The sequence below is a fragment of the Protomyctophum bolini genome (assembly GCF_963924005.1).
Source record: "Protomyctophum bolini genome assembly, chromosome: 5".
Lineage (NCBI taxonomy): Eukaryota > Metazoa > Chordata > Actinopteri > Myctophiformes > Myctophidae > Protomyctophum > Protomyctophum bolini.
The window spans coordinates 37,046,151-37,073,717 of NC_137866.1; the positions used below are offsets into that span (position 1 = coordinate 37,046,151).

Below are 27,567 nucleotides of genomic sequence, written 5' to 3' on the forward strand. Positions count from 1 at the left end.
GAATGGGTTAATGGACAACTTTGTTTTTTTTACAGCAATGGTTCATTCATTAGTTTACAATAATAACTAAAATATATATGTTTTGCTTTGTATCACTATAGCGATTTTTAACTGAGGGGCGGGGGCATTTTTTTTTTACATAATAAGCAGGCATTTGTATTATTGGCGATAAGATTGGAGATAAGATTTAGGCACATAAGTGGCCTGGCAGTGCATCGCGGGTTCGAGTCCCGTTCCCGACCATCATTGCTGCATGTCTCTCCCCGTCTCTCTCCCTCGTTTCCTGTCTATCTACACTGTAATCTATAAAATAAAATAAAAGGCAGAAAAGCCCCCCCCCCCCATTTTTTTTAAATGCCTCAGCTCATGAACGCAGCACCTGATTGCCACGAAGCTTTGCACGCACATCCCCACTAGACCAAAGAAGAAATAAGGTATCTGCTAAAATCCTGATTGCTAATTTGCGCCGACGCTAGCTGATGCTAGTAGCAGCCCCTGACGCTCCTCACCTCCCAACCCTCGATGTGGGACTGCAGCTGCTCCAGAGCTTCTAGCTTCTCCATCTGCCTCTTGGTCTCGTTGATGTTGGAGCAGACGGCCTTCATCACCTGCAGAGCCTCCTCCACTGCAGGGTAATCTGCATGTTTCTTTGGGGTCCTCTTCAGCAGCTCCTACAAAGTCAGGAAGAAACCAGAGGAGTGAACTTCTTTTCCCCAAGGGCTATATTGAATAGAATACATTAAAGTAAATGCTGAGGATCTGAGCTGATATTTAAAATTCTAAATTTAGAATGACTTCACTTTTCCTCTCTAGAGCTAGAATACATCACTGAATATCTGAGAGTTTTGAGGAAGCCAAATTGTTAATTTAACTTTTGAGTTTGACCCATCCATTTTGAATCCATGTCAAATGAACAGTCCAGATAGCAGGGTTATGGTAGTGGTTTCATCAGTACCTTGAGCAGCAGAGGATACTTGCAGATCCTCTGGATGGGAGAGAGCAGGTAGCCCTCCAGGGGAATGTCAGTGCTTTTCTTCCCCCCCAATAGCATGCAGTGCTGAGGAGAAGAAAGAACACACATATTGAACTGCAACATAATAGTCAAGTTAGGACAATGGGTTTAACCCTGATGCTGATAATTACGTCATCCTGACATAATCATAGCACTGAGGCAACTTTAAGCGCTGCAAAAGGGATCTTTAATTGCGACCGAAGATCGTAGTTAACTATGGAATCGTGCATTTCCCGTGTGTTGGTCGTGCACGTGATGTGTGTTGGTCGAGCACGTGACATCATCAGGGATGGAGCACGTGACATCATCAGGGATGGAGCATGTGACATCATCAGGGATGGAGCATGTGACATCATCAGGGATGGAGCATGTGACATCACGTGACATCATCAGGGATGGAGCACGTGACATCATCAGGGATGGAGATCCCTTATTTCATCGATATTAAGCCCATATATGGAGATCCCTGATATCATCAATATTGCACAGCAACTCTATATCTGACCTCAAACCCTTAGATCTCCATACAGTATATGGAGCCGACCTGTTCTGACATTCCATATTTTGATCCTTCCCAATCCATCCTTCCTCTTCGATGACTCCCTTTTGACTGATTTAAACTCTCATTGACTCTTTAAACTCTAGACGGGCCTGCCCCAAAGTTATTAGTGCAGCCACGCCCGGCAGCCGGTGAAAACTAGAGTTCACAACAGGCCAGCGCTCGCCCAGCAGTCTGCTGTCACGCAGGCGGATGCGTGCACCTCGCTGAGGTCGCTTCTCGGCCTCAGGCGTCTTACTGGTGTTATAATGTAACATGGTAATTTTAAAAGCAACATTATCGAACATTTCAATGTTCTGTAAAAGCTACAGAAAACTGTGGTTATTGTGCAACTTCATTCCCTCTCTTTTTTTCCCCCTCATTTCATTTGTCATTCCTCTCTCCTATTAGAACTCTTCTTTCTTTTAGTGATACAGAATACTGTTACATACAATAAATAACAATACTGCTGCTTCAACAACCACGACATAGGAGGACAATGACGTAATGAACTGAAACATGAAACATTATCTGGGGTTTAGAATGGCCAAATCTGAGCCTGGCTCTCCTCTCCACCCTGTTGTGACATCAATGAGCTGAACATGCTTTGTAAGCCTGAGTCACAATCCTCTGATGCAATATAATATACTAGAGTAATTCCTTCATCCATGTGTCAGTTAATGTGACTCCCTAATAACTATCAATGAAAAGACTGACGAATCTTAACAATCTTATTCATGGCAACTGCAAAACCACGTGTGTGCGAGCGCTGTACTTGCTGTGCTAGTGAAACATGACCCGAGCCACTCCCACACGTCACTGTGGCAACACAGTGGCGGTGGCCCCATCTCAAACCACGGCACGGGGGCCTATCTGGAGGAGGTGGCAGGCCTGTCACAGTGGTGTTGTGTCACAGTGTGCCAGGAAAACAGCCTCTTCCTGAGGCACCTCTTCAGTCTCCACCACACCCCCTAGCACTCTGTAGCCGTTTTAATGCTGGTCGATTACTAATTATTTTGATGTTTTTGAGCGACCACAAATGTTAAGAATGTCTAAACAACACACATGTTGTTTAGACAGATGTGTGACGTTTACCTTGTAGTTTCTACAAAGCACTACATTGTTACACTCTTTGCACTGAACTTATGTGAGGATTTACCTTGTTTGTTAACTAGGATTCATGCTTACTCTGATCTTTCTGGATAAATGCCAAAATTGTAAATTGTAAAAATAATAATTCCAGTCCTATGAGTCAAAATAAGGCAGCAAAAGAAAACCATCGTGCAACAACATACAGTCAGCAGCAGCAGACAGCTGGCTGGCCTAGAAGACCTTCATATTACATCAGACTTGTGTTCAGAGGCCCCATTTCCCTTCGTACATTGTCCAGGACCCCCCTAGCTCATTGTCCAAGACCCCTGGCTCATTGTCCAGGACCCCTGGCTCTGGTGTCAAAACATGGAAACAGCTGTTGGCAGAACCGCGGCCAAGAGTGAGATGAGCGACCTTGACGGTGCTCGCATCCTGCGCTTGAACCCCAGCAACCTCGCAACGAGTTCCTGCCCTCATTAAAGTGTAAACATTGGAAACGGAGTTGACGTGATGAAAGGATGCAGGAGAGGACGGAAAAAAGGAAAGGAAGGGGTGAAGGAAAGGGATGTGGGCCAGAGGAAGGAGGCTGTAAAGAGAACAGGAAATAATGAAGTGTTAAAAAACAAAAAAGCAGCGTAGTTGTTTTTGTTTTGTTTTTAAGGCGGCAAGCAACACCAATGCATTACATATAACTTAGACTCATTAGAGCAGGGGTTCACAAGGTGGAGTCCGGGGACCCCCAGGGGTCCTTGAGGAGGTTCCAGGGGGATCCCTAGAAAAATATGTTAATATATCTAAATCAGATCACAACGTGCAAGCTTTAAGATCTGCTATAAAAAAATATAAATAATTATTATAAATTTGGCGGTCCTTACAATTTAGGCATTTAGCAGACAATCTTAATCCAGAGCAATTTACCGTAAGCAAGAACACATGGTCATACATGAAATTGTACATCAAGTCATAGTAGTCATCAAGAATCATAATTCATAAGCAAGCTAAAAACATCCGTCTAACAGTGGAATTATATATCTGTGCAGTGAAGGTATGAGTATACACTATAGAGTGCTATGTCTACATAAAATGCTACCTAAATTGCATAAATCTAGTCTTTGCATATGCCTGTAAACTGAAAACCATCTACTGGAATTAAATCAGCATTACAAGATGGCAGGACAAAGGATGTGATGATGATAATCCCACAGTTTCCCAATCAATAAGTATTGAAATGTTTCTTCTCCCTTACACAAACACTGCAAATATAAGTGTAGCCTTTGCATATGCCTGTAAGGTTGTCGAGGCTATAGGGCAAGTGCTACGGCAAGTGCTACAGGCTAAGATGGAGTCTGAAGAGGTGAGTTTCAGACTACGGCGAAAGATTGGGAGTGAGTCTGCACTCTGCAGTTCTGATTGCAAATGGAAGTTCGTTCCATAGTTTTGGAGCCTTTGGGCGTGTGGAGCGTTGTCCCGGCTGTTTTAGTGAAGGTCCTTGACATGAACATTTTTGGGAGTTTGGGAACCCCTGGCCTGCATTAGGGGAACGGAGGAAACACAAAGCTTTGAAATTAAAGCATGAGTTCTCACCAGGAGGAAGGTCCTGATGTGGGAGATCTTGTTGAGCTCCATCAGAAGTCGCAGAGCCTTCTCATGGTTACTGCAGTATTCTCCGTATACAGTGAACCTCCCCTTCTGGAACACACAGGACAGGTCAAACACATTAGAACATATGTGCATGGAATAAACACTAAATAAAAAGGTATTCTAATCTAAACCTACAGTAGCCTATATGTTTGCTGCTGTTCCACATGCAGGTAACCAGTTGAAGAAATCACATATTTGAGGCATTAACATTTGCGACATATTCGGACAACATTCATGTTTATGGAAGATGGTTATTATTATTATTATTATTATAATTTTTTATCCCACAATTTTGTAACCCATTTTTCACCCCTGTGTCAATCATCTACTGTGATCCTGGGCTCTACACACCCTCCGCCAACCTGGGGAGAGCAACGGACTTAACTCATGCTTCCTTCATGCTTCCTTCATGCTTGAGTGTCCAAGTTGCTCCTTTACACCTGACAGGGGGGAGTTTCCCTGGTTGGACGTAGCGCGTGGAAGGAACACGTTATTCCAACCAGTTCCTTTCCCCTCCATCAGGCGCCAGGATTACTGCATGTTTTTGTGAGGGTATCTACCCTAGGGGACACGGGGAGAACATGCAAACTCCACACAGAAAGGCCCCTTCGCCAACCCCGCCTTCGGGTATGGGCACTGATGACGCGGAGGAGGAAACACGCCGCCAGCACCCACAGTGCCCCGAGCGGGAATCGAACCCAGGACCTTCTAGCTATGGAAGATGGTTCTAAACATGTATGCTATTGCTAGTTTGATCACTTCAAATAGACTTTAATCTTAAAATAACTAATAACCAAAAATAGCCAATCTACAAGCTCACAACACAGTGAGCTCATCACATGCATGCGATATCACATTAAGATATTTAACCACTTGAACCCTAGGGTTGCTCTTCTGGGCATATAATCATAATAGGTGAACATTTGGCGGTGATGGGTGAATAATATTCAGCAAAAATGGATGAATAGGTGAAAATAGATGAACATTAATTTGGCAACAACGGAAGAACATTCAGCAAACAAAATTGTATAAGCATTTAAGCACAGTATAAGCTGGGATTATTTCATGAATATCTCCATTAATGATCTGAAATGGTTTGTTTCCTTACAACTAATTAGATATTGGTGACTTTTTGGTGCATTTTATATTATATGTAGCCTTATATCTTGTTCACAGTGTTTCTCTTAAAACTAAAAATACATCGCATGGAGGCACCTGGGACGTATCCTCAGTGATGTATCCCAAGGTCATCGGGGTTTCGGGTCTTCATACCCCTCACTCAGATGACCCACCCGGGGTGATCAAGTCCCGACTTACGTCCCAGTAGCTACCCTCGATCAGTCCCATTAGGGAAAAACCAGGGCCACACAATCCGTTCCTCCGGAACTACTCTGCCGGGTTCTGTATAGTGTACACCACATCTTCTTCCCTATGCACAACTTGCAGTGGACAATAATGTTCATCTTGTCTTTATCGCAGACATACTCAAAATAATGTGAATACTTCCAAGTAGTGAATGAAACGCTTTGTGGTGCCGGCGTCTCCTCCACCTCCTCCATGTTTAGTTTATTTACTTCTCTTGCAGTTTAACAACACGAGTCGCACACAAGTTTGTTGTTCCGGACGGTTTAAGGCCCGCCCCTTCTGCATCCGATGCATCGTTTCCGTATCCACCCTATAGTCTAGATCTAGAGCGGATCAGCAGCCTGCAAAGCAACTCGACCCCAACCCGGTCTACCATTATAAATGAACACTCAAACCCACAGTTCCACAAAGGGTTGTGAAAATAGTAACATATTACTTTTGGAAAAAAGTTAATGTAATATTATTATTATATAAAATGTTAAAGTAACTAGTTACATTACTAGTTACCGGAAAAAAGTAATAATATTAGTGAAAGTAAGATATAGAGGTATATAAGGTATAGAGATTTATACATGAGACTACTGGGTACACTAAAGCTTTTGGAGGAATCCTTTCAGCTCTAAATCACCACTGCAATTGAACCTTGCTACTCACAAAAATTATATCTTTACAAATACTTTAGCTAACCTACCACTTTATTCATGAGCTGGTGGCTAGATGGTCGAATCAAGTGTTCTTTAAATAGTTTACGTGCTTCTTAACTGTGACCCTTTCATTTCCGAAAGGGACGTCTTTAAAAGCTGAGCCTGCTCGGAAATAAACCACTCACACCCAGAATAACTCAAAGACTGCGTTTGTCCCTTAGATAAACACACGTTTCTTCCTTTCATTCTCCGTTAGTGGAATGTTCTGAGCTGAGGGCGTCTGGATAAGAAAGCAATATCGGACATAACGCAATCACAACCAAGTCGACCCACAATAGTGTTTTTCAGCAGAAGCATAATGATGTCATTGTGGGTTCATGCTCAGCTGCTCCTGTGCAAGATGCACATTATGGAACTCCCTACCTCAGACCAAAATAAACTATATCATGGATGGATGCAATAATGTTATACATTGATACAAATGTGTTTAACATGATACTGAATGATGCGCATGTACAGTATTAAACAATAATCTAAAACCTTACAGGCGTGCTCATGAAATATAGAGTTTTATATACATTTAAGCTTCTGTGGCAATATGTTGCTAATCCACAAAACACAGCACTTTCACACTGTATTTCTGTGAAAACATAGCGTGAAGAACATAGACTCGTCGGCACCAAGGCTACCATGCTGGCAGAATAATGAGAAGCCGGGCTTTGAGGTGTGTGGAGAGATTAATTAATGATGTCTCAGTGTCTTTTGTCTAATTTTAGACTCTAACTTTTGCTGTGGTTGGGCCAAAAGTAGTCAATGTCCCTTACAGAGCGACTGACCCCACTGTAGAAATGTGCACAAAACCACTTCCTCATAACGTATGCAACCCAACGCACCAATTGTACAAAACAACAGTACATTACGTGCACGTCTGTGTTCTGCTTTCCAGACACAGGTCAACACAGAACCATTATGCACTGAAATTATCCCATGGTCAGCGATGTACAGGTCTTTAATATTTTACCGGAGTGACTGAGCTAAACGCAGTCAAGCTTGTATATTATTAGACAAAACTGAGATGCAGGGCTGCAGAATGCAGCCATTTGATGCCATTTTGTAATTTGTTTTCCCAATGGTGGTTTAATCGCCTGAATACTGCACTGTACAGTACTGTGAAAAAACAATTCCATGTAGTTTCATGTATGGGAAACCTAATGCTCATTTCAATGCCATTTCCCATGATCAAGATGATCTAATTCAACATGACAATGTTGAATTAGATACTTTGTCATGACGTATCCAACAAAAAGTAAGTACATCCCTAAGTACAACGCCTTCATCCTATCAGATGCCCAAGTTGAATAATTTATACTGAACAGGTGCAAATGATTAGAGTATCATTAGACATGGTCATATGGACGTCTCCGTCCTCGCGTAATGATTGGAGACCATCTATAGTTGTGGTTCACTTGTGTGGTAACGTCATGCAAGATCAAAAGAGTTGCCCCGAAGACAGGGGAAGAAAGACTGTTGATGTCCATGGCCATTATTGATGGCGTCGGGTTTCAAAGCCAGCCAAGAAATTCAAGTTAAGCATTCCACCGCTCATAAAGATCATCTATAAATGGAGAACATTTCAGCGCATGTGGAAATATCTCTAGGTCGGACTGTTTCACCGAGTTTCAGTGAAGCTTTCTGCATCTCCGACACAAACTAATCCCTAATCAGAAAGGATGCAGTCCGGGTGATTCATGTTATTATTTTTTTACGTTGATAATGATAAACAACATGTTATGTTTAAAAACCAAAACCACTCAATGTTTACAATGACAATTGTGTATTGGACAAAACTGCATGCATTGATGGTCTTATATACACAGCCATGTAGCCAGTTCCACCGAGACCTGGATTATATTCATTTCAGTACAGTCGAATATCAATTTGCAGAGACTTGAAGCATGCCGTTAATCCAACAAACTGAATTTTGTCACTCATGTTTTGGCCTATAACCAGATTAAAACATACAGTAGGTCGTACAATCACAAGTTTTCTTTTATCCCGTAGTTTTTACTACAACTTCAACTGGTACTACTCTCCCTGTTATATGTGCAGACACAAACAAATACTCAGCACTTTAAAACACACTACTGACATTTTATTCATTCTAGAAAGAATGAATTTTCAGTTCCCCAAACCCGTTACCAGAACAGAACAGGGATTAGACGACAAAGAAGGAAGTCATAGCCAGGTTTTAGATTTTTTTAGACTTCCGGGGATGCCCACAACTCTGCGGCTGCGCAGACTTGCCCAAAACTCTAATAAACAGGTTAAATTTAGGATGCTAATGCTCAGTGCCCATGTGCAATCATGGATTGACTGGCCATTGATAATTGTGTAGAGTGACAAAACTAAATTATATAGTAGGATAAAAGTCATGAGACAGACTGGCTAAATATAAGACTTTTTTATTATCTTATTATACTAAATACTGTACAGTATGTACATGTGGGTTGGGCCTTGAGGATTGCTTGGAATAATGATAGTGGTCCAGAGCTACATTTTTCTTTTTATAATAATAGTTGAGAACCGCTGCACTATGATACGATGTTCTAACTGGCCCACTTGTGTTTCAACAATCCAGCTATTGATCCATTCCGTAATCTGGTGCACAGGGATATTGACCAGCTTCTGGAGACGAGGGTAGAATGGAATGTGAGATATTTCGTTCTCTGCATAATCTCTCACTCAATTGGGGCTGGCTCGAGTCTTTTGAACTAGGATGAATATATGCAGTATCTAGCATCGGAAATATATATGAAATGAGGTCTCAGTCTCAAATGTACGTGAGATTTTTTTTTAATGTTTTCTTTTTAAGCTTTCGCCTTTATTTTATATTTTTGTATAGAGAGACAGACAGTAGGCTGAAATTGGGGAGAGAGATGGGGGAGTGAGATGCAGTAAAGGCCGTCGAGATCGGGAGTCAAACCCGCGGCACACTGCCAGACTCGGACTACCGGCCAAGGTGCCTGGACCGCTGAGCCACGGCCCAGGCCTGGACGTGAGATTTATTATACACAAGATGGTAAAATCTCCCGGTCTGAATTTTAAAGAGCAATTATGCTTTGCTTAAAGCTCACAGATTATTAGACAAACATCCACTATGTCCCACTGCGACCTGTGATTAAGGGCGGATCTGCGAGAACACAGTGTTTATTTGTTATTGGATCAATGGTTCTCTGAAACCTGGATCAGTGTTTCTCCTAACCCTGTCAGTGGGTGGCAGAAAGTATTCTAGTTCTAACCCCGGGTGACAGAATATTTTCTAACCCTGGGTGGCAAAGGTTTGTCTTCTAATCATGGGTGACAGTCTTCTAACCCTGAGTGACAGAAGTCTTTGGTCAAAGGCCAAGGGTCGGAGGGCGCCAGACAGGAGCAATGGATTGGGCAAAAAGGTGTCAAAGCAGGCAATCAGATTTGCCTCCCCTGCCTGCCTGCCTCCTAAATTAAGTAGGGACTCGTTAAACAATCCCACCCCTCTCCTCAGTGTCTCCACCCACACACATGGATGAGAACCATGCAGAGGCCATGTGGGTTTGTTTTAGATGACATGGGATAGACAAGAGCCATGTGGAGGCAGCCAGTTCCAGATAGACAAGAGCCATGTAGAAACAGCCAGTTCCAGAGAGGGGCACGGGCAATAGCAGCTTATTGTGCATTGTGCAAAGCTACAGTAGACATGGAAACAGCCTGTGCAGATAAGAACTGAACCAAGAGGGATATAGACATGCTTGAATGCATACATCTCCAGAAAACAACTTCAAATATATGTTTTAGCGACCTCACAGACCTATATTAACTTGTTGAAAGGGAGTAATCAATCAATCAAGTAAAATATGTGACCTTTAATATTATTGTCCTGTCATCTGTAGAGCTCAAACAAAATCTGTTGCACATGAGCCATTTGCAGACCTGTGTCTTAGTGAACATCAGACAGACAGACAGACAGACAGACAGACAGACAGACAGACAGACAGACAGGAGAGAGGCAGAGCTCAAGCGAGGCAAAGCTCCACCAGTGCAACCATTGTCCCCTTGCCGAAGGACACACCATCCCTTCCTCCTCCATGGACACACAGGGCCGTCTTTGTTGTTCCCCCGGGGCCAAGTGGGTTCAACCAGAGGGGAGAGGAGGAGGGCTTGGTGAGGAGGAGGGGGCTACAGAGAGGAAGCAACAGAGAGCTGGAGGACAGGAGGATGCTTGGATTGGAGCCACAAGCAGGCTTTCTGTCTGCTTGACAGGATGCAAAGGGGGGGGGGGGGGGTGCATGTCTGTCTATGTGTTTGGATAAGAGAGAGAGAGGAGAAGGACACACACATGTGCAAAAGTGTAGACTTAAGCCTAATTTATGCTCGGTCAAACAGCTTGTACGTCGGCGTCACCGCCGTGAAACCGAGTATAAATCAGGCTTAAAGCAGGCAACACCTGTGGCTACTGTTAATCATGACAAATTGTGCGCGTGTGTGTGTGTGTGTGTGTTTTGCTCTAAAAGCATTATGCTTTTGTGTGTATAATGGGATCATGTATGGTTGTCAAAACGATAGAGAGATTATGCATGTGTGTTGTTTCTGTGCATGCGCATGTGCTTGTGCGTGTTGTGTTACTCACAAACTGGAGGAACACGTGGCCCAGTGCATGCTGGGCCTGTGGCTCCGGCTGGAGGCTGCTCTCCACAGCTGACAGCACCTCTTTGTGCACCTCCAGGATGGCCTCCATGTTGGAGAACAGAATCTAGCCCAGGGAGAATCAGAGAGGAGACTATTATGGCGAGCCGGAGGACTGAGGGAGGGAGGGAATAGGGGTAAGAAGAGAGGAGCAGAAATATGTAGGATAGTGTGATGTGAACAGCTCTACAAGCTGACATGTTGCATCGTTGCATTTTGCTAGCATGCAGATCTGTTCTTTTTGGCAAGTGGCGCCCTTGGCGAGTATAATGTACTCTTTGCAGCCATTTGCTGCTTTGCCCAAAACCTTTCAATGAAAGGAGTACCAGGAACATGTTTATTTGTACCTGTAAGGTAAAACTCAAATAAAGTGTGTTGATCATGAAAAAAGAAATAATCTGAGTTCCAGGAGAAATATATGAAGCCGCCATACCTTGACCTGATCGGGCGTGAGACACTGCTGCTCGTCTGCAGTTTGTCGGATTCTGTGCAAAAATGCCTAAAGAGAACAAAGAAATACATTCAGTTTAGTCTAGTGTATCTTTGATACTGGAGTATATTGTAGCTATATAAACACAGGGACACATTTCATTTTTGTACCAACATACCAGTACTCATATGCAGAAACGGCTTTTAAATGATTGAATAAACTAAAATAAAAGGACATTTCTGTTATCGCCGGCAAGGCAATGCACTTCATGGTTGAAATGACCATAACCCTGTTTGCATGTGTTATGTTTACATTTGGAACAAAATAGCCTAGTATCTGTGATGTGAATAATGACATATTGAGACCACATTATGGTAAGATTCCATTCTACAAATGTCTTCTAAATCCTGACAGTTTTCTGAAAAACATGTCGCTATATCAGTGGTTCACTCGTTGCCAAGGAAACTCTAAACAGTACCTGCTGAGTCCATTTTTAGAATGTTGCAAACCACAGTATTTGCAAGTGGTTTCAAGTTTCAGTGTGTTAACTCGTGATTATTTGATCTGAACCCTTTGTTTGTTAGTTTTTGGTTTTTTTCTGAATGACACCTCTGGATAAATCATTCATAAGAGGAAGGAAAACCAAAATGAGCTACAGTAGTGCATTCTTCAGACTCTAACAAATAGTCACTGTTTTTTGTGCTAAAACCCAGAAGTGAGTCAGCAATGGGTTCCCTCATCTGATTTCCAATGTTTTTTTTCTAACACAGGGTTTGGGGATTGACAGAAAATAGGCCAGCATGTTGCGTTCTGCAACATAAAAACACCCAGGCCGTTAACATATAACTAAACTATGAATGTTGCAGCTGTTATGCATGTTTCACTACCTACTTGATTCGTTAAAAGTTGTTTATTTGGAGATTATGTCCACAGTCTGTTTTCTTTTTATGTATCACAAACCTAATGCACGCACACTCGCACAGTACACCTACAGTGCACCATCCAAATATCTAGCTCACAACACGTTTTGGCTAATGTGCCCCCAGAATATGGACGTTGGGGTTCAAGTGGTTAATGATCCGTAGTAGGATCCCATGGTGGAGTGGAGGTAACTTCTGGCTGTTGTCCCAGTAGTAGCCTGTAGGGGGAGGATGTGAGCAGACAGGTGAGCCTACTACTGTGTGAGGGACTGGCAGGGGAGGTGAAAATGACTGCATCCAGTCAGTCACCCTGCCTTACACAGGAGCTCCCATCGGAGCCAGATTCACACCCAACTAGTAAGAATGTGCTGCACAGATGTGGCAGTAAGGGGGTGGATGGAGGGAGTGGAACAACAAAGAGGTCCTTTCAATCCAACGTGGCTATTCTATTTCAGAGTTGTGTTGGCTGCATGAAGTGTTCCATTACAAAGCCAACAAGTTTATTTGGACAGAAACGGGAAGCTCTCCCCCTGTCCTTAGTGACGAGGAACTTTGTTGCCACTGGTTTTGACTCAGGGCAGAGCATGCGTTTATACCAAATAGCCAATATGTCATGGAATACAACGCAGAGAACAGACGCGTAATTGACGCCAACATGTGGGATGAATACGGAGCTGTACTTTGGCCAGAGGTGGACAAAGTACATTCTGCACATTCAGGGTTAAATTAACACGATTGAAGATTGTGCTGTGTATTTGTAAGCACACTGGTCCTTCATGCTGTCCATTGGATACAGTTCCTGAATGACTCAGTTCAACAGGCGGTGAAGTGGTATTATTGCTTCCATCATAACTGCACCTCTGTTTAACTTTGTGGCTGCGTTGCTCAATACACCTTTCCGCTTGATAGTGACTCATCCTGATAAGGTCGAGTGAAGACATGCAGTATAGCCATTGTCAGAGTGATGCAGGAATGGGTGGAGGCGAGTGGTTTGGTTTAGAAAGTTAGACTCTGATGGTCAAGATCTCAAGAATGGGTATATGACTCAAACAATACATTTGATCAAAGAGAACAACCAGGTCTATAATGTCTTTGTGAAAGCTTGCTGGCATATTAAATTACGTGATTATTTTATATCCATATTGATAAAACGAGGCAAGGCACACATTGTTTATGCACTTTCCTACATACACGACCCATCTGCAAGCAGATTTACTCAAAGTAGCAAAAGAGCTCATTTCAGTGTTGAGATGAACACATCTAAGTGTTAATAAGATGATCCGAGTCAAATGAATGATTCATTGTGACTGCATCAAGAAGTCACATCTGCTGAATGGAGCAGAAGACATGAGGGGTTTGTTCTGTTAGCATAGCGGCCCAAGGACCGTTCAATCCCACAGTAGCAATACATTTTACTTGTTAGACAGAATAGGCTATTTATTAGGGGTGTGCTGAAATATCGATATTGTGATATATATCGATACGTCCTCCCGTGATAAATAATAAATATTGATTATTAAAATATTTTTTTTTTTAATAAAATAATGTTCATAATGAAGTGATGAACAATATTTAGAAAAGGAGGAAATGACAGCTAAAATAAAGCAAATCCCACTCTCAGATTCCACAGCAACCAGAAGTACTGAATTACTGGATGGTGATTTGTCTAAACAGCTTTGTGGGAATACAAAATGCAGAATGCATTTCCCCAGCAGTGGACAAGTCCACTGACACCAGTGATAATGGTCAGTTGGTGGTGTTTGTGAGGTATTATGAAATATGATGATACCAGTTGGAACCACTCCTATAGACAGCCATGTGTGTGTCCCTCCCTGTGTCCGAGCAGGAAAATAGTGTTTTTTCAGTTCCAAGTATTTTGTAGTTGCAGAGAGTGATATATCGTTGATTGATTCGTTGATGAAATTTCAAACAATATATCGATATACCGCAAATATCGCACTATATAGAATATACTAATATAGTGATATTATCGTTATTGAGGGCCTAATTAATATCACGATATATATCGTATCGTGAGGTACCCATATCGTCCCACCCCTACTATTTAAACCCCTGAAAAGCTGTTTATGGTAATGCTAATGTACAGCCCCAGGGGGGTCCCACAGGGTTTTGGGGGGGTCCCCAGATGACAGTGAAGTGACAATTTGAAGACTTAAAAAAATAAAATAAAAGACCAGTAAGACACCCTGAGGGCGAGAAGCGACCTCACCCCTATACTATACTAACACTTGTCAAACATTGGCCAAATTGTCAAATAATATAAGAAAGATCAAAGATTGTGAAAATAGCCGTGCTATTTTCACAATAATTATCTGTGGAACAGAGTAAACACAATTGAATACATCAACTCCTACATTCCAAGTGCTTATCAGGGTTGGGGGTCCAGTCGATCCACAGTTCAAATATAATTATTGGGGGGGGGGGGGGCCTGAAGTGCCCTGTTCATGGCTGGTATTCGCATTTACCAACCACACCTAAAATATCGCAACATGTTGTGAGCTTGTAGATCAGCAATTTGTGCTACTTTTGTGTGACATCGTCAAGTATAAAATAAGGTATTTATGTATGGGGAAAAACATGCATAGATCAAATATGGACATAAGAGTATCATGAATAAATAAGTAGACAAAAAGTAGACAAATACACACCCCACACCCACCCCCTCCCTTTGGTTGCATTCCGTTTGCTGTTCAGTGTTTGTGTCTGTATTTCTCAGGGTCCCTTAAATAGTAAGGTGTCATAAAATGAAATTTCTCTTTGTTTATGCATGTTAAAGAGCAGATGTTATTGGCTGACTTCTTCTCTGCGTGCAAACCTTAACAAAGGAAGAGTGCATTGCCCTATTTGCTGGTGTGTGGCATGCAAACAGGAAGTAGAAACAGAGCAACCAGACGGCACAAAAGCTTCCACTTTTCAGACACCTAAAATCTTTTGAAAAGAATTGACTCCAAGCAGATATGCAGTTGCTGAACTCGACAGAGGAGAAATGAAGCACTTTTGCAGAATGCAGCACTGTCTCAGTCCTAAATAACACAGCAGACACGTTTCCTGGAAAGCCTTTGTGAAAAAGGAGCGTTGTTAAACTGAACGTTGCAAAGCTGCCATTCATGAATATCGCAAGAGGGATTTTGTTACACTGTAAAACATTGGCCACTATAGTGTTACCGAAATGCCATAACATCACAAATGCTCATTCAATTGAATGTATATTAAAATACAAATTAATGCCACTGTGGCCATCAAATGAGTTGAAAGCAGGTTTTGAACTGGCCTACTACCACATACAGAGAGGCCCATGCCCCCAAAGATTAAGGCAAGGTCCCAAATGACCGATAGCCAAGATGGGTCAGATGCGGGCGTGGTCCACCGATTGTTGAGATCTAGTGGAGCGAAGAGGGGCCAGACAGCGAGGTATGAGGGTGCAGACGACCCATATGTTGGTGGTGGTCTCGGCATTCGCTCCACTGGAGAATTCATAAAAGGGCTGCAAATATGACATCTGCCTTGTCTGCTTGAAACCAACCCGACTTCAACTGGTCACCAAGATTAACTCCTTGATAATTAAATTAACATATTTGGTCTAACATAGCAAAAAATAATACCGGTAATTCATATCCATCAAATAGCAAAAATAGGAGATTCACAATGCAGCATGATGCAAAGCGTTGAATCGCTAATTTTAGGAGGGAAGGGAGGGGGGGGGGGGGGGTGTATCAAAAGCAGATAAGTATTTCTCTCCACTGTACTGTACATCTCATTTCACACAGTTTTCACATTTGTAATTATGACTTGTCGTGAGCTTGTAGGTCAGTACAGCAAAGTATAAAATAGGGTAGGGTAAATAAGTGTTTAACTTGAACGTCCTCGGACAATAGCAGCAGCGGTTGCAGAGCTAAATGCATTGTTAAGCTGAATTTATACCCCGTCACACAACAGTGTCCCTTTCCTAAAAGCACTGACTGAGGAATAGCATAGCATTCTATTTTCTATTGAATTGGAGAAAGGAAAAACACACTTTTAATAATATATATATATATATATATATATATCAATATATACAGTATATAATGAAAGATTTTCTTTTTTTTTGTAATTTAGTTTTTCCCGTAAGTTTGGATCACGGGGCGACACCATATTCGTTTGTTATCGAGTCTCAAGCTGTAAACTTTTGGGATCCTTGCTCTAAAGCTCAGAGTCGAGGAGAAGAAGCAGAAGTCACACGAGAGGCTGCACGAAGTGGTGACAGCCCCAGATGACGGCGTGACAGGATGGAGTGAATGGGGGATGGTACGGCTGTCTCTGTTCTTCTGACTGTAATTAGGGAAGCTGCTAGTGTTGATAGTTTCAACTTGAAACGCTAAACCCAGTGATTCTCAATATTTTCTGGATCAGAAGCACCCACTTGAAAATCTAACCACTTCAAGTGGTCAGATGTGTGAGCCAAGTGCATTTTCAGAGCATTTTAATGATCAATCAACCAACCGGTTTATCAGTATCACAATGATTTTTTAAAGTTGTAAAGAAAAATAAAATACCATGACATTTCTTACAACAGAGAGACAGAGAGAGAGAGAGTGCGGTAAAATATGACTGTCATTTTGGGCTTGTTTTTAATTATTTATTTTATATAATCATTAAAGCTTAGCGTTAAACACTAAAATCTTAGTGTTTTGCAATTTGTTGAGGACCGACATGCAATATCTGGTCTAAACTACTTCAGTGTGACTGTCAGCTAAATAAATCCATGTTGGGAGTGGTGAGCAGGATGTCAACATAGGGAAAGGGCCACAATCTTGGTCAAGGTCAAAATGACAATCTGTTGTAGGCCTATCTCAGGAACAGAACCGAGGAGGCCATAGCTGAATGGTAGGACTCTGGAAGTCCCAGGTAATATATGACCCCCTGGCCCCTTCGGCCTCCTCTGTGGGAAGCACTCAGCTGGGTGAGGCTGAAAACTGAACTTCATGACTGTGCCTGCTAATGCATGTCTGACAATGGCTATAATGCATGTTAGTAGCTACTGAAAGAGTCACAAACAAGAAATCAATTATAGCAAATTAATGTTTCAATATAAATGAGTCTAAATACAAAACCAAGCCACAGCAACTCCTCCAGCTAGAGCCAGAAGAAAGGAAAGTGGGGGATCAAGACCTTTGTACCTGGGCACTGTGATTGACCACCTGTCTTTCACACAACATGCATGCAGGATTCTGCAATTTAGAAATAATTGAATTCTCTTTTGAACATTGCCTACAGGGCTAAAACGGTGGGGCGCTCACGGTTTCCCAGCAGTTCTGTGTGTGTGTGTGTGTGTGTGTGTGTGTGTGTGTGGTGTGTGTGTGTGGTGTTGCAGAGAGTGCAGCTACATCAGCATTCAGCAGCTTGCTAGCACCACCTCACAAGAGACCCCTGCGTATCAATAACACCACGGACAATTGCAAAGGTTCTTCCACCAGTCCCTTAGAGAGTCCCCTTTTCAATTCACTTGAAATTCCCACACTTACTGAGGGGGGGGAAGAATCACAGATTCAAGACTTTTTATGCAGGTTCTCACCCCCTCAAGGGAAAACAACGAGCCAGCTAAAAGCAGAGTGTCCATTAAAAGGCCTTTTTCTTTTTAAGAGTGGGAGGAGGGCATTAAGAGGGAGGGGGCAGTGAGCCACTAAGGGGGACAGGGCAGTTAAGAGCAGACGTAGGCCATTTTGGGCTCAGCATGCCATGAAACTTGATGAATAAATGAAGATCTCCCCTCTCTTTGGGGCTGTGGTCCAGTAGAGTGGGGAGAAAAAGGCTTGTGGAATCGCTCCAGTGAACAGGAACCCAGCATCCCTAATTCAATGAGGCTCTGGAGGTGACCTCATGAGAAATAAATCCAGTGTCGAAAGCAACGACTTCACTTGATGATATGACATAAATGTTGTTATAAAGGGCACTGATGCAACACTAGAAAGTGATCCCCATAAAAAAAAACAGACAGAGGGACAATTGTGTACGTTTGTAAAAAAATAACTTGGCAGGTATGCAATTCAATTTGCAAAACTGATTCTACTGGACACTTGAAGGCTGTACCTCTCCTGTAATTGGGTTTCTCCCGAAACTGACAGTGAATGTGGGCCGTCCCACTGAGTTGTGACATGTGGTGCACTGGAGATAATAACACCATGATCCAGATTGGTCAGACCATCTGGAGTCTTGGGACTTCAGTGGCCTGTGAGTGGCCTTGAGTGATGCATCACAGACTATGAAAACTGTCAGAATACTGACAACAGGTCAGTTTGCTGCAGGCTAAAGGCTTTGGGTTTCTCTGTCAGGACAACAGGTGTGATCACTGGACAGATTAGCTGTGGCATAAACTACAATCAAATTAAAGTCAGCCAATTTTGGTTCCTAATTCTTACCTGAAAGTTTCAGTGTTTTTGAGCGGTGGCCCACCGTCTCCTATGTGTCTGTCTGTATGTATATCCGTATGTCTGAGTACGGTCTCCAATACAGTATGTATGTACTGTACATGTACAGCATGTCCGACATGAAGTGGCACTCTTGAGCTTCACACCGTGAACTACAACTGGTCAACAACTGTGCTCGACTACAAAGCTGCCGCTCACTTCACATTATGGTGTGATTTTTTTAAGAGCCACTGCAGGAGCGATATGTAATGTAAACAAAGCTACAAGTGGGAGGCGGAGGAACGTCTCTCCTTTCACACAGACAGAAAAAAGATCAACCATTGGTTCATGAGTTAACATGAACAAGAACATTAAAAAAATCACACCCATGTGAAAGAGAGGGCCGCTCTTATCAGCATACATCATCATACTCGGGCAGTCAACAGGGTTCTTTTGTTTAAAGGGCGAAATTTGGTATATAGTATTTTTTATTGGCCTAAAATAATATTGTCTATGTGCATACATTCATGAATCCACTTGCTGACCGGCTGACGGTCGTCAGCATTGAGCAAATTGTTTTATAGGGGTTCATATGTGACCATACCATTAACATCCTATTGGGTGAAAAAAATATTTTTAATTTCACTGAGTCTTTAATCGTATGGTCACATATAAAAATGCTCAATGCTGACAGCCGGTCAGCAAGTGGTTCATGAATGTATGTACTGTATATACTATATTTTAGGCCAATAAAAGAATATATATATACCAAATCACTCTCACTCCACAACCCCCGCTGCCGGACTATCATCACATTCCGGCCAATCACAATTGGTGTCCTCACTTTGCATCCTCAATACGTACATTCACTACATTGCTCAGCCAATCAAATCGTCGCTATTCCGTGCTCAGCCAATCAAATCATCACTATGGGGGTACACACAACACAAACACACAAAGCTGGGCATAGGAGGAGAGGACGGATATAAAACCAGGGTAGTTTAATGAAAGTTAAAACATGTTTTGACTCCTAAGAGTCTTCATCAGGCCAGGGCATGTATGCACAGCTGGGGAAGGTTATAGTCAAGATTCAAGGGAACTGGGTTTGAACCCAGGACTTTCTGGCTGTGAGGTAACGGCTCTGACCAGCGAGACCCGGTGCCAACCTGGCGTGTTGACATTCTGCTCTGGCAGAGTTGCTGGTGTGTTGTGTTGCTAATTTAGATCATCGTGGTTACTGTCCAAGGTCCTGAATTGTCGAAATAGCTTTTTTGTTTTGTTTTTCCTTTCTCTGGCTGTAGACAATATCTTTAGTGGAAAATAGCCAGCAACTTTGGGGGGGAAATGTGCAATCGACTAAGAAAATATATTCACCTAGAAATGCACAAGCAGAGCACGCAAGTACTGCTACTAACTACCGGTACTGTCCATTACAACTGTTCTAAATCCTTTAGACTAGTTATTGACCTTATACCAACCTTGAAACGTACCTTAGTTACGTCACCATCAACAGCCAATAAGGGACCACCATTCTTACACTGACATACAGACATACATACCCAGCCGATCACCAAACGTACCTTAGTTACGTAATCAGCCAATCCCTGATTGGCCGACGGACAACGCAGACTTAAGTTACGACAGACATACACAGCCGAATACAGTACTTGCGCGCTCTGCTTGCGCAAGCAATTAGTAGGCATGGCTACCATGCCATGTTTTATAGTATCGATTCAATGAGATCAGTGTGTGCTGATACACCAGTGCATAGTCTCTGAAACACTTCTACCTGTCAAATCCTCCTATATTCATCCTAGCCTTTTCAACCAGCCTCGAGTGTTCATTACAGCCATGCTCAAGCGTGACGTCACTACAGGCTGTATTTTTGACACTTACTTACGCTACTGAAACACTAGTGGGATTAACCCGTTAAGATGCAGGGCCAATTCTACAAATGCCTTCTAATTCAGTGTTTTGTGCCAGGGACCCCCATAAGAGTAGTTTGTGTTAAAATAGAAATCACACCCGTGTGAACTGAGTGGTGCAAATCCCCTCATAGTCACATAGGTGGGTTAACACGGACATTGCTGTTCCTTGGAGTGGTAGCAGTGGCACCACTCAAAAATCTTTATTCAACAATTTAAAGATTTTTCAATGCCTTCAATAGGAGAGAGAGAGAGGGAGAGAGAGGGAGAGAGAGAGAGAGAGAGAGAGAGAGAGAGAGAGAGAGAGAGAGAGAGAGAGCGCATATTATTCCTGATTTTAGTGTCATCCGAGCACTGAGGGAGAGAGAAATGTTTACTGAGAGTTTAAACGTCTCGACATGCGCTCGTGTGCATTTCCCTCCTGGTTTACCTGCACATTAACATTCTGCTAATGTTCAGGAGAGAGCAGGCAGTACCGTCAGCTCCATCTATGAGTTGGTACCGTGTATAGAAAAGCCACATCACATTAATAATAGACTACGAGACACCCAACAGCCTCTAAGGCTTGTACTATAATAATAATCTTTATAGAAAACATAACATGATAGCTGAGATCTAGTTTACCGCCAGGGTTTGCGGTCTGGGTGAGTCCCGTAATGCTCGCAGCAGTCCATTAGTTTCAGGGCATATTGGATGCAGTATGAAAATGCAACGTATGAGACTCAGACTTTGAACATGATTGGCTGGTGTCCAGAATGTTAATGTTCATGTAAATTACCCCTTTAATGCATACATTCCATTTCCCCATGCATGATTATTTTTGTGGACCAAACAACTGTGCCTATGGGTACCGAAACACATACGTACTGTATGCTGTATGCAACACCTGTCCCCATTCACAGAGTACTTATATTAGTTCAAACTGGAAACCCCACTTCTAACAAAAAATAATTAATAATAATAATAATAATAATACAAAATGAATATAAGTACTTAAGTAAAATAAAGAAATATAAGGCTGTCACAATATGTAAGCAGGCTATAAGCAACAAGCACTATAACTATTAACTAGAACGATGATTGAACCACACCAATGCTCTCATTATGGTTGTAGTGTGTTAATGCTCCGTATTCTTATTTAGTGCTCTAGGCCACTAAATTGTCTTTGAACTGTTGGCATTTGAAAACTCAGCTGATGAGATGGGGGGGGGGGGGGGTGCCTCTGTGTGTTACATTGGTTTAGGCCTGTTCTCTGGAATTCCTAAAATTCCCGGTAAAGTCTGATGCCGTATAGAAATGACTTATAAATGCACATGACACACGAAAAACATGAAAAACGTACAAAGATTATATTTGTACATGTGACAATATTATATCAATGTTATGTTCCCTCCCTGGCAGTGCAACTGTTACACTAGGTCATACAATAGTTTCACTAAGATCAGGGTTTAACAATAAGGTACTTCAACTCAAAGCATTCAACTTCTCAAGAAATATTTAAAAACAATAGCACATCTACAAGCTTGTAGATTGTAGGCTATTTTTCTAAATGTGTGAATAGGGCTTAAGTGAAGTTCTGTTTTATTATATAGAGGGTATGACTATGCGCATGACATCATCATATCCTAAAGTTATGCGGTAATGCCTACTGAGTGGCAAGAAACTACTTTCTGACCTTGACAAGTTAACCCATACATCCATCATGCATGTGCATACCCTCTATAGATTATTATATTACTTTTATATATTGCCTTTCATTATATGATGAAAGTTTAATGGAAAAAAATGAATAAATAAGTGAATAAATTATCAATTATCAGCCTGGGCTCTAGTTAGAAGTCATCTTGCACTGAAACATCAGCTAGTGAGAAGTAAGGGGGCAGCTTTTAAAGGTGACATGTTGTTGCAATAAATCTGACCTTCATGACGTTCATGGAGGGGAGCTCAGCTCACAGTCTGTTCCGGCTCGAAACATAATTTAGAAAACTATGGCCAGTAGCGTAATAATCAATGTCTCAATTCAATAGAATTCATTCATTACTTCATAGAGCACAACATTCTTTTCAGGCCTTGTGACTATCAAACACATTTCACAATGCAACTTTAAAGTACATGATGAGGGGTTTCTGTCAGTTTGCCATAGTAACTGCTCCACCCAGTTGAAATGGTGTGTGTGTGTGTGTGTGTGTGTGTGTGTGTGTGTGTGTGTGTGTGTGAGTGGTTGCAGTCACTTGAATCCTCCAGTGTTGTGGTTAGGATGAGAGTCAGAAACTGGAGCTATTTATACCCTAAGCCCAAGGAAATCTGATGCTTGGTCTTTCCCACTGACTAAGGGAGAGCTACAGAGATGTGAGAGAGAGAGTATGAGAGAGGGCGAGAGAGAGAGAGAGAGTAAAGTGCAGACAGAGAGGGCACTTTAGAAAGGAAGCTTGCGGATGGCTTCCTGCATATCAACCCTCCAGTGTGTGTTCCTGATTGCTTAAAGCTACGATCCATATGCTTTAGGTCCCTGCCGTCCCGACAGAGAGATAAATGCAACAGTCTGCTTCAAATATTGACATATTGTCGTTGAGCAGTAGGTGTCCTACCTAACCCTAGGGCCTATAGGCAGGGTCTAAAGGCACTTACCCCTTATCCCTAAACGTATTTGCCAACTAGCGAATCTACATGGACACGTTGTGAGCTTGTTGGAGAAATAATGGCAAATAAGGTAAGGGATAAGGGGTAGGGGCAACTTATTGCTTCAACGTATTGCTTCAACTTATTGCTTCAACTTATTGCCGGCCTTGCCGCACACGCCTGCGCCGCAAGGCCGCGGCAGGCGTAAAGAGTGTCCCTTATTTCAAGAGGTGGCAACCCTACCCTGAGCCCACATAAAAGTAAACACCACATGGCCTGAAGAGGAGTTGTGAGGATATAGCATGCATACCTTCATAGTCTTTATGTAGGCTACAGTATTTACACTAACACTATAGCATATCCATGTGTCCAATCAAACACTGACATCACATGCAATAGATCCAAACACTGATCAGAAGAAGGTTGTCAAACCAGTTATAACTGCTGCACATGCTTAACACACAGAGGAAAAAAGATAGCACATTGATGACATACTACTTGACACTACTAGACAGGGTGTTTTTTTAAACATCACCTTCTCCAGATAGACAAACTGCCCATAATAGCTTAGACAGAACAGTATTTAGCCAACTTTTATGCATTTGTCTTTTGCAATCCACCCAATTGCAGGCCCCTGAGCACACACGCTCACACACACGCACACACCCACCCACCCCCCCACCCCCCAGGCCAGGTCGTGGGCCTCCTGGTGTCGCTAAAATAGGCCAATGTGTAAAGGGTACCATTTCTTCTTACACCTTTGATGGCAATTGGATCTTTTTAGGCATTTATGTTCCAGAAATGTGTTTTGCAAAAATCCACCTGTTGGTGGCACTATAACAGGCCAATGTGAAAATGGTGGGATATATTCCTCAGCCTAGTAGGAAAGTGTGTGAAACATTTCACGTAAATTGCACGCTGCGTTTATGATTTGAGGTTTTTTGTTCAAAACAGACCAATCCTGCAAACTTTGAAAGCCAATGTTAGTCAATTAGGATGGAATAAGAAATATCGAACAGATCCGTCTTGAGCACATGACTATAGATGTAATAGACCATGTAACGATTTGCGAGACAAAAAACCTCTGCTCTGAGACAACTTGCTGACTACCTGCTGATTGGAACGTCATCATTAACACCTTGAAGCATCACTGCTATATAAGTTAGTAGCAGGGTGCAGCTTGGTAACAATAAGGTAGGAAGGAAGGTAAGATTGTTATAAAAACACAACCCCACTCTCTCTCCTGACCTGTCACGGCCTGACATTTCCAGCTCTCTTGCTGCCAAATTTGAGAGACAGAAATAACAATGAATTTCCATTACCCTAAGGTATAACAAGTAGGAATGGTTGGTTGCCATTTGTAAACATAGCATCATAAGCCCTTCCATCCCGCCTCAACAACACAGAGAAGCGCGCACCCAAACTCCCCAAAGGGAATAAAGTAAAACAAAAACACATAAAGGCAAGGGGGGGGGGGTCTCACAATTCTCATGCAACTGTTACATATCAAGGACCATCAGAACGATGACCAAATGGACCTGTAAAGGTATTTGGTTCCTTTTGTACACTGAGTCGCAGGCCTATACTGTAAGGATCCATTTGGAACCCCCTCAAGGAATCTTGAGGGTCCCTGGACCTCACTTCGAGAACCACTGTTTTAGTGAATCATAAGTGATGATAGGGACTGAATGCCATTGTATGAGTCTATATACATTGTTTTCGTTACATCTTTAACATCTGGACTTCTGCTCGAGCCAACAAGACCTTCCTTTCTCAGAACCACACAGCTCAGTAAACGTTTATCCTGTTATTAAACCAAGCCAAAGCAGGACTTCACCCCTGGCTGAAAATAAGTTCCATCTCCAGGGGCACCCTGGGAGGTCTGTGATGCCAGACCAGAGAGTTGGTATGGTTCCCACCGAGCCCCTTCCCAACATGATGTCACGTTCAACCTCTTGATGCAAGCCACCCTGACCAGTGTGAGGAATAACAAAGCACAACCTGTGGGCCAGGGCCCACTGGTGAGCCGTGAAGATATTGCAAGTGGGCCTCCAGATATTTGGCAAAAAAACGTAAATCACCATTTCCCCCCTTACTCAGTCTGTGTCTCATAGGAGGGCTATGGGCAGTTATGAAACCCATCCACCAGGGACATCATCGTTAGGCAGATTATTTTCAAACAAGTTTTTTTTACAAAAATGTTGTAGATTTGTGTTATTGTGAGAACAAAGGCTTCCATTTTCGCATTGCAACTTTTCAGGACTAGAAAGCCTGCAGTTTCTATTAGCTTGGATTCCCCGTCGATGATGTCACTGGTGGACGGGATTCTGAACTGTCCACAGCCCTCCTATGAGACACAGACCGAGTAGAAAAAAATTGTGCCATTTTTTCATGATTATTTGTGAGGACCTAGTATATGAAGTGGTCCTTTAAGGTTTTAATGATAATAACAGTAATATTTACAAATGTATGTAAACAAATGTCATGGTCTTTTTTTCTTCATAAAAAGAACATGTTGAACAAGTGCACACGGCCCATCCATCCGACCACTTAACACGACAGCCAATAGGCTGCTGTGTTAAGTAGTCAGATGGATGGGCCACGGACGCTTTCAACATTTTAAAGCGAGCCCTGGTCCAGAAAAGGTTGGAAACCACTGCTGAACACACTACACAGTAATATTGTGCAGAAATCCTGTGGTCCACCCATTCAGCTAAATGGGCTTGTGCTATTTTTACGCTGATTTGTAATGTCAAAGTTTCAGTCCGGTTGCTGCCTTTTTGCCCGCTGCTATTCTTTGTCATTGCTTATTATTACTTCTAGAAAGAAAGTAAGGTCCGCACACTGGACTGAGCTGGTGAGAAAATAAATACCTACGCTTTTTGGAGCTCAGTCCAGTGTGCGGACCTTACTTTCTTTCTATTATTTACCTCAGCCCAGCACCTGGCGTTCAGTTAGTGGATGTGCATGTTTTATTGTTTCTATTGTATTATTACTTCTACTACACAAGATGTAACAATTGCAAAATCTTGAATTTTGTGTCGATTGCTGTACTTTGTGCATATGATGAACTGTTCTCATGGTTGAATTCAACTCCAATGACATGGCATCAGTGGCTTGGCAAGCGTACAGTTTTTGACAGTGGTTATCAAAGTGGGGTCCAGGGACCTCCAGGGGTCCTTGGTGGGTTCCAGGGGGTTCTCAGCTAAATGACTGATAGTTAAACATGCAAGGGATCATTTGGTTCCCGTTATTCAAATGGACCCTTGTCTGTCAGTTAAATTAGCACTGATATAGATTAGATTGGGGTCCCAGAGATTAAAAAATTAAAATCAACTGGGGGTCAGTAGCCTGAATGATGCGTATCAAATCGAGGGTCATTGAAATGAAACAGTTTGAGAAACAATGGTTTAGGAGTCTACAAACACTTCTACAAACCCCCCCACCCCCAGCCCAATGCATCTGCTTTATACTAATCCTCCTCTTCCAAGCCCAGCTAACCCTCCCCTGTTGGGAGCCATGGTTTTGTCATCCCACACAGCTGGGGTTGATAAGGAAAGCCTGGCTTAGAGCGCACAGTGGTAGGGGGATAACTAGACCCTCCTCCGTCATTCATGGGGAAAGATGTGTGATTTGTTAGTGGGGATTTAAGTGTGTGATTGATTGCATATGTTTACATTCACATTGAGTGTCATCTAGTTTAAAAAGTTGCACAGGGTCTCAAGTAGTGGACTTCTGAAGTTGTTTACCCCAAGCATCACTGAGTTTATTCACAAAGAAACCTCTAATATTTGGTGTCTTTAATGGCCCGGCTGGGCTGGCAGCCAAACTATGATAAGGAGGGGACCAGAGACATCTTAGAGGTGACAAATTGAATTAACACCTGCAGTTCTCCATCAGGGTAAAATTATCTGTGTTCATTTAACTCAGTGAGTGTACAGTCAGTACAGTACAACTACAAATAATAGTAGGATATTCAGTTCCATTTATGGATTTTCTTGTGTGCTGATCTTGTGACTGAAAGACTGAAGAATGAGCCAGCCTGCCTAGGTGGCAGTGCAAAATGTCACAATGAATAGATCTAGGCCTATGAGTAACCATGCACTGCCAGCTCTGTATGTGATGATAATGATAATCAATTTGCTGTATATATATATATATATAAAAAAACGGATTGTTCTATAAATGTATAATTTGAAAAGGTTTATCAGAGCTTGAATATAAGTTGAGAGAGAAGCTGACAAACAGCTAAAAG

General features: G+C 42.4%; 1 protein-coding gene across 1 annotated transcript in view; it reads right to left on the minus strand.

Moving 5' to 3' along the window:
* prex1 (phosphatidylinositol-3,4,5-trisphosphate-dependent Rac exchange factor 1) overlaps window positions 1-27,567 on the minus strand; it is a 94,575-nt gene that overhangs the window by 65,707 nt on the left and 1,301 nt on the right. Inside the window, exons 2-6 of the mRNA XM_080764456.1 lie at window positions 11,445-11,510; window positions 10,956-11,078; window positions 4,227-4,331; window positions 956-1,057; window positions 510-671 (exon numbers count right to left, since the gene is read on the minus strand). Of these exons, the coding sequence (XP_080620582.1) occupies window positions 510-671; window positions 956-1,057; window positions 4,227-4,331; window positions 10,956-11,078; window positions 11,445-11,510 (558 nt within the window). The remainder of the gene's footprint in view (window positions 1-509; window positions 672-955; window positions 1,058-4,226; window positions 4,332-10,955; window positions 11,079-11,444; window positions 11,511-27,567) is intronic.